The sequence below is a fragment of the Cynocephalus volans genome, chromosome 14 (genome assembly GCF_027409185.1).
Source record: "Cynocephalus volans isolate mCynVol1 chromosome 14, mCynVol1.pri, whole genome shotgun sequence".
NCBI lineage: Eukaryota > Metazoa > Chordata > Mammalia > Dermoptera > Cynocephalidae > Cynocephalus > Cynocephalus volans.
In genome coordinates, this window is record NC_084473.1 from 95,190,299 (window position 1) to 95,206,750 (window position 16,452).

The following is a 16,452-nucleotide window of genomic DNA, read 5'->3' on the forward strand; positions in this document are numbered from 1 at the left end:
GTAAGAGTGAAAACAGGGAGAGCTGGGTTTGGTTTGGGAGGCCAAAACCACACAAAATAATTACTGCAAATAAATGCCCTAGCTCAGTCCACTGAAATGGTATAGAAACAATGACAATTTCTAAGTGCCATTTTCTAAAGAACCAGGTCTGGGGCAGGGAAAGTACTAGATGAGCCTGGAGCATCTCACTGCACCAGAAAGGAAGAAAATGCTCAAAGTACTATGTGGCAGGGACATAGGTGCCAGCTTGAATGGCCTCCTACTGACCAAATGGGATAATTTGAGTATCAAAAAGAATAATGGTAATGGATTATGACACTTCACAACAAGTAAACAAACAAAAAAACCCCACAACGCAGTCTATGGGATACTGAATAAAAAGGTCAATGGGAAGAAGGTTCTTTATAGAAGTGGGGAGGAAAGAGAAATCACAATTTTGTAACCATGTATGTAATAATTCACTTAGGCAAGAATAACCTGTAAGTATGAAAGCCACTGGGATAAAGGTTGTTGAGACACAGGATGTTCACGGGAACTCCAAGTACCCCAGACGTTACTTAGTAATTACTAATTATAAAGGGGTAAGATTTGTCTTTCTAAGGGAGCTGTTTAGCAGCTAGCACCTTCCCAGGGAGTCAGAGTGGGCATCGCCAGCATGTGATGGAAAAGCACACACAGCACCTGTGTAGGTTCCATGCACATTGTCAGGAGGAAACACACCAAGTGGAGGGATCATTCGTAAAACAACTGGGCTGACTCTTCAAAATGGATGAGAGAGTGCTGTGACTGAGGCACCAACGTAAAGCCCAATGCAGTGCACTGGGCCCCAGTGGCAGGTCGGATGAAGTTACTACAGACACCTTTGGGGCAACTGGTGAAAGGCAGACCAGGACTGCAAATGACAGGATACTGCTGAAGTAATGTTGATTTGTCTTACGTATGCTGACCTGGAGGAAATGTATATGGGTTTTCATTATAGTAGGCTTGAATCTTTTCGAAATTAAACAAAATAACTGTACCTTGCAACCTAAAGGAAGCAATGAGGTCAGGTGCTAAGAATCAGCACTGACTAAGGAACACAGATATTTACCAATAATGAGGGACATATAACAGAGGATGACAAGCACCGTTTGTTTTAACAGTTTTGTTTCCACCACTCTCTTCCTGCTGAGGTAAGGACACGTAAACATTTGCTAAGAGGGAGGCACCATGTGAAATGTGCTGCACAGTACTGTGAACTGCAGGCACAAAGCTGTGCTGCCATCACTCCTGGGCCCCCGTTTACTGCTTTAAGAAATAACCCCCAAAATGTTAAGTATAACTGGAACTTACATTTTTGCTTGGGACACACATGGGTGTCCCCTGTTTCACCTGACCTGCTTCCACAGTCACCCCCATCACTATTGGATCTCGAGAATTGAAAATATACTGAGGGAGGATTTTCATCTTGCAGGGAAATACTGCTATGTGCCTGAAAGGAAAAAAGGAAAAGTATTTTTAAGCTCCCCAAATCATTTAAACATGAGAAAACAAATGCAAACAAACATGAGGCTTTTCCCATTAGATGAAAGCAGCTTTCCTCGGAGGCCATGTGAGAGAAGCAGGCCAGACCCTACAGGCTGCTGGTCGCAGGAACCCCTATTCCTGTGGTGCTTCCTTCATTTTCTCTTCTCTTAAAAAGTCCGAGCCGGTAATGCTGTATCACAGGAGCATTTTTTGCCCAGCCTAAGAGGCTGAACCTAGCCCCTGAAGACCTCAGACCTCAGACTCAGCAGCACCTGGGACAGGTCTGTTTGGCAGAGGACCAAACAGGGGTCTATTTTGGGGACCTTGCAAACATCAAAGCATATCTTTCTTTTCTCCACCATGTTCCCAAGTCAATGATCCATCCAAAAGGCTGCTACAAGGTTAATTTCCCTGCTTATCAAGCATATGCTTAAAGTGCTTTAATGGTATCTAGCAGTCTTCCTGATCAAATGTAATTCTTCTCACTTCAGGTTTCATGATCTAAGTGAGCATATCCCAATCTAAATCCTATTATTTACCAATCAGCTTTACTTTAAAAGTGTATCCCTGTGGTATGTTGATGTGAACCACTTAAATCTCTTGCCGGGACTATGGAAACCTCCTGACAGGCTCTTGCCATTGACTCCCTAACAACCCACAGTCCAAATAACGGCAGTTAATAATCAATCTGATTGTGACCATACAACCTCAGCAATGATATCTTGCACAACTCATAGAAAAATCTCACACTTTCCTGTGGCCTTTGGTCCCTATGTGTTATGGGTCCTGCCAGCTTCTCTGACCTCGTTTTCTACCACTCTCCCCACGGTTTACTCTGCCTCAGCCAGTGTGGCTACCTCCACCCTTGAACCCAATCCTGCCACACAGTGCTACTGTTCTGCATGGCCACTGCCCACAGACCTGTGTGGCTTACTCTGTCTCCTTCAGATCACCACTCCAATGAGATCTAAAGAGGTGAGATGCCTTCTCCAACCACATTATTACCTGTAGCCACTGCTCTACTTAGCTAGGTCCTTCCCTGCTTTACTCTGCTTTTTTGCACTTATCCCCACTTCTCATACATTTATTGGTTCTCTCTGAATGAGAGCAAGCCTCTGAGCTCCACGAGCGGGGGACCCGGCCTGCTTCCCTGCTGACTCCTCTAGCACCTGTGGGGTGTGGGCACTGTGAGCACTCCGAATGTTTCCCAGAGGAAGGGACTTCTCCTCCACAGGAGCCCTCACCTTGTTTCCTAGTTTTCCACACTCTACTTTTGTTATCTCCATTCCATGAAATCCCAGATAGATAAAGCAGCCAAATTTAGCAACTACTAACCCATCAATGAGACCTAAGTCTGCCAGCTGAAAATAAACTGAAAGACCACAGAGAGGACTTGTTCACAGACTGCTGGAATGTCCCCAGTGTGCTGGGCTTCTGGTTTGTTACATGCTTCGGGATGCAACCTCGTAGATGAGCAAATGCCACACTTTTGTTGTCTACACTCCTTTTTGAAATTTAGTGATTCTTAATTAACTTAATTAGCAAAGATCCAAAGTAAATAAAAACACCAACTTACTTAAATTCTTCTTGCTTCTGTTTTTTGTAGTCTTGTCTATATTTTGTAAAGGCATCAAATAAATGATAAATAATTTCTGCACTAAATATTCTAACTCCTAAACTATCAGCCATTTCTTGTGCATCCCGTTCAATTCTCACATCAAAGGCCAAAATTACTGCATACCTAAAAGATTAAAACACATTAAAGATCATTCATTGTCATAGAGGACAGTTTTAAGAAGGTGAAAGCCTTCGTAGCAGAAGAATCACTTACTGAGGATCATGTTCCAACATCACTGAAGCCTTCATAACATCTTTTTTATGGACTGGGCCAATGTTAATTCCTGAATACTATAAAAAGAGAGTTTCCGGGTTTATCTGTATGTGTCAGGTAACAGTAACAGCACCACACACCACAACCACCACCAACTTGTGCAGCTGGGTACGATTACTTACGGGCACTTCAGATGTTTTCAGAAATTCAAGTAGAGCTTCTAAAGAGCCCAGTGTAGATGCCTGGACGTAAACTCCTTTTTCTTCCAATTTGATAGCATTTAGTGTCTGCTTTAACTCATGGATCAATTCATCCTTGAAAAGAAACAGATTTGACAAGGTTGTCAACACAACTCTATCCTCAGCAGCCTAGAATTAAACTGTACTGCTTTTCTGGTTACGAACTCATCTGAAAATACGAAACTAAGGCTTAGAGCAAGGCATAACAGAACCTGTGCTGGAATGGAGGAGGAGATTTTGGGGGCCATACCCTGAATGTATCCCACATCACCTTTGTGTGTCTTAGGTTTACTAACTTTGAAATATGTTTAACCTCTGCTCCACTTGGCAAATACTGTAGATGGGTAGCACAATGAATAGATAAGAATAATCTTTTAAAAGTACCACATGAATGTAATGTGTTATGGTAGCCCAGAAGCTCTGGCTTGATTGTTTAACCTAATCTCATGATCTCAGCAGCTCTTTCCTTCATCACTGCTCCTCTGGAGATGAAGAGATTTTGACCAGAAACAAGTAAAATAAGCACATCAAAGCCATTAAATAAAGACACAGAAGGCTGCTCCATACTTGGGGCTGGCCAAAGAGGCATGCCTGCCCTGCTCTCACAGGCCCAAAGATGGCAGATTCCCTGATGCTGCGTAAAGAAAAAAGGTGGCCCCCAGCCCACAAGAGCCACGTGCTGGTAACAGTTGTATTTTTTCTTTGGCAAGAGAACAAAAAAACTGACTCAAAGTCTGCTTTTGTGAAACTATGCTGGACCTGGGCCAACTGCTCCTACAAATGGGCAAACAGGCTTTAAAATGACTCCCAGTACCTCATATGATTTTCTTCAATTCTGTCTACATATAATGGTATCTAAAATAAAACAAACAACTAGCTTCTGACTTGTTTTTTTTACTTGAATAAAATGCACATTTTAGGATTCTAGTGTATATAAATATTTATGCCAAATCATATAATTGTACAAACTAATTTAAAAGCATCAAATTTGCTAAAGGGAGGCGGACAGGGAAAAAAAAAAGTTTGCTAAGGCAGCGACAGACAACATGCTTCACAAAGACAAAGCTGCATGTTTTCGTCACCACTCCTAGTATGTGTGCTGCTGACACAGGGCAGAACTTGAATAGTTTTGAAGAAAAAAAAATTATATCTAATGAACTTACTTTAAGAACAGGGATTTCATCTTCTTTATAAGCTACCAGGAGAGGTAAACCTGCCAGTGTTTTCTCCAGGTCTTTTCCGAGAATCTTTACCCCCTGAGCAGCTTCTACTTCTTTATGCTTTTCATACTGATTCTACAGACATAAAAACATTTGTTACCACATTCATTTGAAAAGTGCTTAGTAGTAGATGATGTAAGAGACAATATCTTCGTGGCCTTGGGGTAGGGAAAGATTTCTTAAACTAGACAAAAAGCAATAACCACAAAATAAAAGACTGATAAATTCAACATTAAAATTAAATATTTCTGTTTCTCAAGATACGATAAAAAAGTGAAAAGGCAACTCACAGATTAGAGGATATTACAACACATACAAACCAACAACAGTGTAGTATCCTGAATATATAAACAACTCCTATAAATCTGTAAAAAAGACAATGCAGAAAAAAATGGGCATTTCCCAAAGGAGGAAGTGGTTAATAAACATAAAACAATGACCAGCCATATTAACAATCAGGAAAATGCAAACTGAGACAGCAATGAACTACACGCCCACCAGAATAGCAAAAATTTTAAAATCTGACATTATCAGAGAACTGGTGAAGATGTGAAACAATGAAAACTTTAGTTTTAATGCTGCATTTTAATGCTACAGTTAAGAGTGTAACTTGTCACACCCACTGTGGACAAGAGTGTGGCCTTATCTAGTACAATGGGAGCTATACATCAGTGATGGCTCAGCGATCCACTCCTATGAAACTGGCAGAACTGCACAGGAGATAATACAAGAATGTTCACAGCAGCAGCAGCAGCATTAGTAATTAATGTAAGTAAGAGCTGGAGACAGCCTAAATATTCCAACAACAGGAGAACAAATAAGTAAATCTTGATATATTCACACAATGGAATATAAATCTTAAAATTATGTTTTAGCTTAAAGAAGACAGATACAAAGGCACACACGAGAATAACTCCATTTATATAAAGTATATAGATATTTTTTAGGGATACACTCTCAGATACTAAAACTATTTTTAAAAACACACAAGGATGTTAGTTACTATTATAAAAATGCAGCTGTGGTTACCTCTTAGGGAGGGGGGAAGGGAGGGTACAACAATAAGGAAGACACACAAAGACGGCTTCTGCGTGCCAGCAATGTTCTGACTCCTGATCTAGTTGCTTCCTAAAAATTTGTTAAACTTTTCTTCCATGTTTTGTGTACTTTTCAGTATGAATGTTTTATTTCACAATAAAAAAATGTTTATAAAGAAACAAGTTAGAGTATAGAACCAAAACAATGTAGTTTAATTTTCAGGAAATAAATAGATGCTTTCACACACCTTCACTCTAATGAATGGACTTTCCTATATGATGACCTCTAAAATAAAACTGGAAGAGTGAGGGATGTGTGCATTTATGTATCAAGCCAAGCATCTCTGAAAGGGAGGAAACAACCTCAGAAGAACTTCTAACGCTATAAGTTTCCATGTGTCAACGCTTATCCCCTTGGCTTACCTTCACTCGTAATTCCTTCATAGGAGGAGGCAGGAGGAGGCCTCGAATCTGAGTTACGATGGGCCCTTCTACTCCAGGAACAATGATTGTATCTCCTTCCTTCAAACGCCCATTGATCAATATGACATCTATAGTGGTGCCCATTCCTGGGAGAGCTTTAACCTAACAAACATTATTGCAAAGGAAGTGAAATACATACAACACACTATGTTCATGAAATCTAAAAGTAGTAAAATCCTCTACCCAAGGAACTCTCTATTTTTTTAAAAAAGGCAATAAACTGAAAAGCTGATCATTACCTCCATCACCTGTGCTCTCAGCTCTTCACAGTGTGCAAGTCTCTTGCTCAACATGGTCTGAGTTAATTCAACAAGAAGGCAGATCAGACTTCCCATGCCATCACCAGTATGTGCGGAGGTAGGTACCAAGGACACAAAAGTGCGGGGATCTTTATTCTCATAAAACAACGCAGCGTTCAAACCCTAGAAGCAAAAATCATTCCAAAATGCCAAGCCATGAAAGGAGGTATCTGGAATAGAAACAACTAGAAGCTAGATAAGTAAATGGCTAATCATCCTGAAACTCCTCATAAACATTCTAGAAATGATCATGTATATCCTGTAGGGATTAATTATATTACAGAACACTGATTTTTTTTTTTTTTTTTTTTTTTTGTCTTTTCGTGATCGGTAAGGGGATCGCAACCCCTTGGCGTGGTGTCGCCCACACTGCGCTCACTGGCACCGGCCATTCCTATATAGGATCCCAACCCACGGTGGGAGCGCCACACTCTCCCGAGTGCGCCACCGGGCCGGCCCCTGATATTTTTTTTTTTAAGGCAACTCAGGTTCTTAAATTAAAACATTCAGGCTGCAAAGAGAGTTCTATGAGATATTGGCTTTCTGATATTAAAAAAAAGGAATAAAGGAAAAAGAATTTAAAAAATACTAATTGCCATTAATAGGGGAACAGAACCAGTATTAATAAAAATGCTGACTTCATTATAAAGATAATGTAATAAAAGAAAAAATATTGTATGAGACAGACTCTATATTAAGAAGAGACAGCTTTTTTACCTGCTGTGCAAATTCCACAATAATAGCCTTTGCTCGCTCCTCAAATTCATCTTTTGTATTCTTTTTCTGCTTCTTCAAAGTAGCAGCCACATCAGAGTCGGGACTCTTTTTCCAATCATATAACCTATCGATCTGAAAAAGTTTTTCCATAAAAAAATCTCTAAAAAATTTAGAACATCCAAGAATTTAAGATTAATAGCTCCAGAAAATTCCTAATACATATATATTCCTATATACACACATAGAAAACTGTGTATTATTCAGATATTTTATACTACAAAAGCCTCTTACAGACTGTTTAACTGCACCTCCTCTTAAATCTGAAATTTGTAAAGTAGCAGACAGGAATAGGGATTAATAACAGCAAATACCATGATGAGGAAAATTATACACCAGAAGACTACAAAATCAATTATTTCCTATTTCAGAGAACAGCTCATTTAAATTACTGCTCAAATTAGGATTAAATCTGTTCAGTGTATGACAGAACCTATTTTCCCTCACTTTTCAACAAGAGTCTAGAAGAAAGGAAAATTAATAGCCAAAACAAACAAAGAAACTGGCCAGTTAGCTCAGCTGGTTAGAGCGTGGTGCTGATAACACCAAGGTCCAGGGTTTGGTCCCTGTACTGGCCAGTTGCCAGAAAAACAAATCAAAAAGCATAATTTGGGGGCTCAGTCTAGGGTGATAATATAAAAACGTAGACCAATCTGAACGCTACTAAGGAGAAAACTCAGTAAGTAGAAATAAAACCATTCTGACAAAGGTGAGGCCCTTAAAATAATTATTATAAATATACTCAACAACTAAAAAAAAATCCCAGAACTTCTGTAGCTAAAAAATACATATATTATGAAATGAAAAATTCACTGGATGAGTTTAACAGCAAATTATGTCTGCAGAAGAAAAGATTAATTATACTGAGGATACAGCAATAAAAACTATCCAAACTGAAGCATACAGAGAAAAAAGGATGGAGGAAAGAAAAAAAAAAAACTTCAGTCAGCTATGGGACAAAATTAAGAGAAGGAACTGTGGAATCCTAGAAAAGTCCTAGAAGTCTATTAAATAAAGAAAAGAACAGGGAAACAGAGAAGAAAAAATACCTGAAGAAAAAACAACCAGGAATTTAAAAAATTTGATCAAGACCCTAAACCCATAAATCCAAGAAATTCAATAAAACCCAAGCATGGTGAAAAATAAAGAAAGCTATTACATAACCACATTGATAAAAACCCTTAACGAGAAAATAAGTCTTAAAAGCAGCCAAGTGCCGGCCCATGGCTCACTTGGGAGAGCGTAGTGCTGGTAACACCAAAATTTAGGGTTAAGATCCCCTTATCAGTCATCTCAAAAGGGAAAAAAAAAAAAAAAAAAAAGCAGCCAAAGGCCACTACATAGAGGAGAACAAAGAATGACTTACAGACAAAAGCCAGAAAGCAATAATGAAGGGAAAAAATGTTTTTTTTAAAGTGAAAATTCTATACCTAGTAAAAAATTCTTCAAATATGAAGGTGAAGTAAATTTTTCAGAAAAATAGAAGCTGAGAGAATTTGTGTCCAGTCCTAACATTTAAAAAGGTTAAAAGAAGCTTTTTGGGCAAAACAAAAATGGTATCAGAAGGAAACTTGGCTCTACACAAAGATATGAAAAGAACCAAAATGGTAAATATATGGGTAAACACAAAGACTTATTTTCTTTAAAAGTTAATTGTTAAAAGCAAAAATAATGAATTGTGGGTTTATGATATTTAAAGTAAAATGTAGCCAAACAACAGCACAGACAACGAGGAGGGAAACAGTGGTACAGATGCTCCTCTACTTTTAATGGGGTTACATCCTGATAAACCAACCATAAGTTGAAAATATCTTAAGCCAAAAATACATTTAATACCCCTAACCTACTGAATATCATAGCCTACTTAAACACGCTCAGAACACTAACATTAGCCTACAGTTGGGGAAAATCATCTGGTAACACAGTACAGACAGACAGTCCCTGATTTACAATGGTTTGACTTAGGATTTTTCAATTTTACAGTGGGATACAGTGGTGGGAAAGCGATACGCATTCAGTAGAAAACTGTACTTCAAGTCCCCATACAACATTCTGTTTTTCACTTTCAGTACGGTATTCAATAAATTAGATAAGACATTCAACACTTTATTATAAAACAAGCTTTCTGTTAGATGACTTTGCCCAAGTGTAGGCTACTGTAAGTGTTCTGAACACGTTTAAGGTAGACTAGGCTGCGTTCAGTAGGTTAGGAGTATTAAACGTATTTTTGATTCACAATATTTACAAAGCATGAGTTTATCAGGATGTAACCCCCATTGTAAGTTAAGGAGCATCTGTATACTGCAGAGTATCAGTTGTTTGTCCTTGCGATTGTGCAGCTGACTGGGAGGTAACTGGAAGCTGCAGCTTGCTGCAGCTGCCTAGCATATTATGAGACAATATTGTACTGCTTTTGCACCATCCTAAAGTAGAAAACATTGTAAGTTCTGAACCATCTGTACACTGCTGTAAGGTTCTTACAATACATAAAGGGATATAACATTATATGAAGGTAGAGTTTAAGTTAAAAATGCATGTTGTAAACCCTAGAGCAACCACTAAAAAAATAAGAGATATAGCTAATAATCCAATAATGGCAATAAAACAGAACACTAAAAAATATGCAATTAATCCCCCCCAAAAGGCAGGAAAATAAAGAAAAAGAACAAAGTTCATTTGAAAGAAACAGAAAACAAATAGAAACATGGTACAATTAAATCTAAGTATGCTGATAATATATGATAAATGTAAATGGTTTAGATAATTAAAAGATGCAGATTAATTATTGCCCTGGACAAAACAGAAAGATCCAAAAATGCTGTCTATAATAAATGCACATTAAATATGAAGAAACAAAGACATGAAAAGTAAAAAGACGTCATGCAAACAATAATAAGAAAGCTAAAGTAGCTACATTAATATCAAGGTAGACTTGAGGACAAATTATATTAACAGGGACAAAGATGGACTTAGAAATGATTTTAAAAAAAGAAAGAAAGGTCTATGCACCAAGAAGAAATAACAACCTTAAGTATGTATGCACTTAATTAGAGATATTCAAAATACATGAGGCAAAAATGTACAGAACTGAAAGGAGAAATAGACAAATCTGCAATTATAGCTGAAGAGTGCAACACTTCTATCTCAGTAATTTTTTTAAAAGACTAAATATCAGTAGGGATACAGAAAAATCAAATAACCCTATCAACAAACTTGACCTAATTGTTATGTAAAGAACATCTGGCCCAACAAAAGCAGAAAACATTCTTTTCAAGTGAAAGAGAACATACATCAAGACTGATCATAAGGTGAACAATAAAACAAATGTCAATAAATTTAGAAGAAACAAAATCATACGTTATACATTCTCAAACCGCAATGGAATTAAATTAGAAATATCTGTAAAAAAAAAAAAATCCCTAAATATTTAAAAACGAAACAACATTCTTCTAAATAATAAATGGGTCAAAGAAAGTCACAAGATAAATCAGAAAATATTTTGACCAAATGATGATAAAAACATTTCTAAGCAGTGCTTAGAGGGATAGTAATACCTTTAAAGGCTTATTTTAGAAAAGAATATCAATAAAACCAGAAGCTAGTTTATTGAATGATTCTAATTTCTAAACTGACAAAAGAAAAAAAACCCTAAACAGCTTTAAACCCACTTATGACATTTCATGCTGATGTGGGCTTTACTGGTGAATTCTATCAGACTCTTAAAGAATAAATACTATTCCTACACACGTTTAGAAAATAGAGGAGGAAACACTTTTCAACTTACCTTATTTGCCAACTCTGATATCAAAACCAGACTAAAATTATTGTTAAGAAAATTACATACCAATATCATCATGAACAGACACAAAAATCTTCAACAAAATACAGTTGACCCTTGAACAACATGGGTATGAACTGTGCAGATCCACTTGTATGCAGATCCCTTTCAACAAATACATTGGAAAACCTTTTGGAGATTCACGACAACCTGAAAAAATTCATAGACCAACTGTGTAGCCCAGAAACACTGACTGATATAGGTATGGCAGACAACCCATCCCATAAACAGATGATGTAATCCCACAGTCCCACTGTGTCAATAAATATAGTACAGAACTGCAAATGGGCTTCGGGTCAAGATGGTGGAATAGACAGTCCCCAGCATCACTCTCTCCCACAAATCAACCAATTTACAACTATAAAAAAGCAACAACAGCGAAGCTGGGGTCACCAGTGATCAGGGGAAGAGGAGAAGAGACCTACAGAGTGCATGAAGGTGGGAGAAGCCACGATGAGAAAAAGAAAGAACCGCTCCGACTGTTTCAAGCCCTGGCTGCTTTAAGGCTGGAGCTGGTGAGCACATGGAGCTGGAGCTGGCAAAAGCTGCAGCTGTGACCCTTGGATGGAGTTGCTTGGAGTCCGCAGGGGAGAAGAGGGCCTTGGTGGCCCCCAGGCCAGCAAGACTACTAATAGGGTTCCTACAGACCCACATAGGATTGAGGCGCCACAACAACTGAAAAAAAGGAGCCATCAGAAGCTCGTAAGTCAAGTGTTTGGAGTGTGGGCAATGGGAGGAGACAGGCCCACTGGGAGAACACTGGGGCACAGCAAGGAGAGCCGATCTGCCCCCCAATCATCACAGGACCACTCAGTGGAGACTGGTCAGTAATACAGAACTGCAGGGGGTGCAATTCACTTTAAAGACTCAGGCTCAGACTAGAGCTTCTATACAACCCAGGTGTACTGGATCTCACGAGTCCTGGAAGCATGATAAAGTCAATCATTAAAACCCAAGCTGCACAAAAAGCCTTCCCTAGGGAATCGGCAGCAAAGCAGCAATTTAGCTCAACCACACAGCTCAAGTGCTGGTCCCCACAGGAAGTTCCTCCATTTTAGAAGTAAGCAAAGGACAACAAATTAATTCCAGTGTAGATTTTTTAAGTGGTAGGAACAGTAAATAATCCAACATTGAACTGAAAGAAAAAACAAAATACCCACAGACCAGAGACAAAGTTTAATATTAACTAGTAAAGGTTTCTCATCACCAAAGAAAACCTACAAAACCTAGAAGGACTGGAAGTCCCCTGGGCTACCAAGCCAGGGAGGGCCAGGGGGCCTCAGGCCTCAGCCACGTGCCACCACCTCCACACACACACCTGCAACCAGCCCAAAATGACCACCGAGCTGCTGCAGGAAGCACCCCGGGCTCCTGATCTGGGGTGGTAGGGGGGGCCAGGGCTTCAGCCACACCCCTCTAACATCTGCACCCAGCCTGGCAATGACCAAGCCACTGCTGGAAGCCCCCTGGTCTCCCATGCAGGAATGAGGGCAGTACCACAGGCATCAACCCCGCCCCTCCCTCCTCCTTCCTCCTCCGATGCTATTTCCTTTCCCTTTCCCATCTCCCTCTCCCCCGTAACTGCTCCGCAACATCATTGAACGTAAAAAAAAAAAAAAAAAGTAGTAATATTAATAAACAACAACAAAAAGAACTGCAAATGTATCCTCTCTTCCTTATTTTCCCAATAACATCCTCTCCACTCTAGCTTACTCCATTGTAAGTATACATTATATAATATATACAACATACAAAATAAGTAGTAATTGACTGTTCATGGTATTGGCAAGGCTTATTTGGTCAAAAGTAGGCCACCAGTAGTCAAGTTTTGGGGGAGTAAAAAGTTACATGCAAATTTTTTAACTGCACAGGGGGTGAGTGCCCATAACCGCCATGTTGTTCAAGGGTCAACTGCATGAGGGTACTTTGAAAAGTTCATGGAAAATGGAATTAAAAGATATGAATATTTCAAAAAGCTTTCTGAAGTACTGTCATACTAGCAAAATCGAACCTATCAATATGCCAAAAGGATAATACATGATGACCAAGAGTGGTTTATTCCAGTAATGCAAGGTTGGTTTATCACTTAGAAAAAAAAAGTCAAGAGTAATTTATGTTTTTAACAAAATGAAGGAGAAAAGCCACATTGGAATCTCAATATATGCAGAAAAATAATCTGACAAAATCAACAACCATTCATGGTTTAAAAACAAACAAACAACCAAAAATCCCACTGAATACTCTAAGCAACCTAGGAATAGAAGGAAATGTCCTCAACTTAAAGCACATTTACAATAAAACCTATATCTGAAATTGTACTTAATGGTAAAAGACTGAAAGACTGAGCACTTTCTCCCTAAAATCAGGAACAAGGCAAGGATATCTACTGTTATCACTTCTATTCAGCATTGTTCTAGAAGGTCTAATTAGTGCAATAAGGAAGAAAAAAAAGATATTCAAAGCATAAAGATAAAGAAAAAAATACTGTTATTTATACGTGGGTAACATAAACATGTACACAGAAAATTCCACATTACGGGCTGAGTATCCCTTACCTGAAATACTTGGGACCAGAAGTGATTCAGATTTTAGATTTTTTCAGATTTTGGAATATCTGCTGAATATACACTGGTTAAGCATCCCTCATCGGAAAACAGAGGAGGAAATGCTCCAATGACCATTTCCTTTGAGCGTCATGTTGGAACTCAGAAAATTTTGGAATCTGGAGCATTTCAAATTTCCAAATTAGGGATACTCAACCTGTATCTTAAAAAAAAGAATCTACAGGCCGAGCCCGTGGCGCACTCGGGAGAGTGTGGCGCTGGGAGCGCAGCGACGCTCCCGCCGCGGGTTCGGATCCTATATAGGACTGGCTGGTGCACTCACTGGCTGAGTGCCGGTCACGAAAAAGACAAAAAATAAAATAAAAAATAAAAATAAAATAAAATAAAATAAAAAAGAATCTACAAGGCCTAATCAGTGAATTTTAACAAGGTCCACAAGACACAAAGTAAATACATAAAAGTTAACTGTCTACATCAAAGTGACACACAGTTGGAAATTTAAATTTTTAAAATGCATTTAAAAATTTTAAATACAATAGCATCAAAACCATTAAATACTTAGGGATAATTGTAGAAAAATAGGGACAAACTGTGGACAATAAAACTATAAAATATTGCCAACAGAAAGTAAACAATATCTAAGTAAATGTAGAGAGATACCATGTTCATTAATCAGAAGACTCAATATTGCTAAAATGTCAATTCTCTCAAAATGTATCTACAAATTAAATGCAATCCCAATAAAAATCCCAGAAGCCTTTCTGTAAAAACTAACATGCTGATTCTGAACTTTATATTGAAATTCAAGGACCTAAAATAGCCAAAACAATTTTGAGGAACAAAAGCAAAGTTGAAAGACTTACCACTACCATTTTCAAGATTTTACTATGAAGCTACAATAATCAATATAGCGTAGTAGTGGCATAGTTCAATGAAACATAAGATAAATTCTAGAAACAGACATACAAGGGGTCTTCAAAAAGTTCACGGAAGGGTTCATATTATGTTTTAATTCTACTTTTCCAAAAACTTTTTGAAGTACACTCATATGGTTGATTAATTTTTGATAGATTCCAAAGTAATTCTATAAGGAAAAGTATAATCTTTTCAACAAAGGGTTTTTACATCACTGGACATTCATATAGAAAAAATGTAAACCATACCTGCTGGCTGCCAAAAAAAAAGAAAGAAAACGAGATACCAAGTCCTAGACTATAAGAATGTATCCACAATACAGATCACTGACAAAGGAGTTACTTTGGAAGTATATAAAGAACTCTTAAAACTCAATAATAAGACAACAAACAATCTGATAAAGAGTAGAGGATTGTGAACAGACTCTTCAAAGAAATAGAGATACTGCTATCTCTACGAACACAAGTGCATGAAAAAATGCTCAATGCCATTAGTCACTGTGGAAATGCAAATTAAACCAATAATTTAGCACTACACTCCTATTAGAATGCTAAAGGTAGAGCAAGTGTTCAAGGATGTGCAGAAATTAATCTTACACAATGCTGGTAAAAATGTAAAATAATATAATCTCTGGAAAAATTTGTTAGTTTCTCATAAAGTTAAGCACACACATACCATATGATGCAGCAATTCTATTCCTGAGTATTTACTCAAAGGAAACAAAAGCAAATGTCTACACAAAGACTTGAATAGATATGTTCATAGCCACTTTATTATAAATAACCTCAAAATGGAATCAATACAAATGTCCTTCAAGAGGTAAATGGATGAATAAAGTGTGGCATTATTCAGATAATGGAATGTTACTCAGCAAGAAAAGGAACAACCCATGATACGTGCAACAACATGAATAAAGCTATAATAATATGAGTAACCAATAAATGCCAGACTCAAAAGATCGCACACTTTATTATTCCATTTATATGAAATTATAAAACAGGCAAAACTAGTCTATAGTGTCAGAAAGAAGATCAGTGTTTGTCTGGGATCAGAGAGCACTGAAAAGGAACATAAGAAAACTTTCTAGGAAAATGGATATGGCCTATACTCTGAATGTAGTGGCTGTATGCATATATAAATGTGTCAAAGCACATCAAACTGTATACTTAGCATAGAGTACATTTTCTTACAAGCTATACTATTTTTTTAATCACAAAAAATTAATTAGCACATTTTCTCAGTTATATTTTTCAGAAGGAGCACTTACCTTATTGAGTGCAACAATGAAGGGACATTTTTTAGATTTGAGAAGGTTGATAGATTCAATTGTCTGGGGCTCCAAACCATGCATAATATCAACAACTAAAATGGCAATATCACAGAGAGAGCTTCCTCTGTTTCTCAGATTACTGTTAAAAAGAGGAAAAGATGTATAAATAGAAAATCTTGAAATTAACACTTTTCTTAAACTTAAATTTTTAATTCTCTGTAAAACCTAAACAAAAAGAACAAAATTAAGTATATGCATTAAATTACTCAAGCGCTATTAGTCCTTAACTTGCCAAATGCTCATCTGACAAACTGAATTGATATAAGTTGGAAATGAATTAGTTCCAGAAGTTACTCTAATATTTTGCCAATTTTACTGACCAGGTTTTTTGTGTTAAAAAATATGGCCAAGAGACAACAGTGTAATATTCTACTTGCAACGGGTTTCAGAGGAGATAGAGCCCAGGCACATATGAG

The 16,452-nt window shown here is 37.7% G+C and overlaps 1 protein-coding gene across 1 annotated transcript in view; it reads right to left on the reverse strand.

The window, feature by feature from the left end:
• EIF5B (eukaryotic translation initiation factor 5B) overlaps positions 1 to 16,452 on the reverse strand; it is a 67,756-nt gene that overhangs the window by 1,816 nt on the left and 49,488 nt on the right. Inside the window, exons 14-22 of the mRNA XM_063078833.1 lie at positions 15,974 to 16,115; positions 7,333 to 7,464; positions 6,556 to 6,738; positions 6,257 to 6,418; positions 4,740 to 4,871; positions 3,520 to 3,651; positions 3,338 to 3,414; positions 3,083 to 3,247; positions 1,333 to 1,471 (exon numbers count right to left, since the gene is read on the reverse strand). Of these exons, the coding sequence (XP_062934903.1) occupies positions 1,333 to 1,471; positions 3,083 to 3,247; positions 3,338 to 3,414; positions 3,520 to 3,651; positions 4,740 to 4,871; positions 6,257 to 6,418; positions 6,556 to 6,738; positions 7,333 to 7,464; positions 15,974 to 16,115 (1,264 nt within the window). The remainder of the gene's footprint in view (positions 1 to 1,332; positions 1,472 to 3,082; positions 3,248 to 3,337; positions 3,415 to 3,519; positions 3,652 to 4,739; positions 4,872 to 6,256; positions 6,419 to 6,555; positions 6,739 to 7,332; positions 7,465 to 15,973; positions 16,116 to 16,452) is intronic.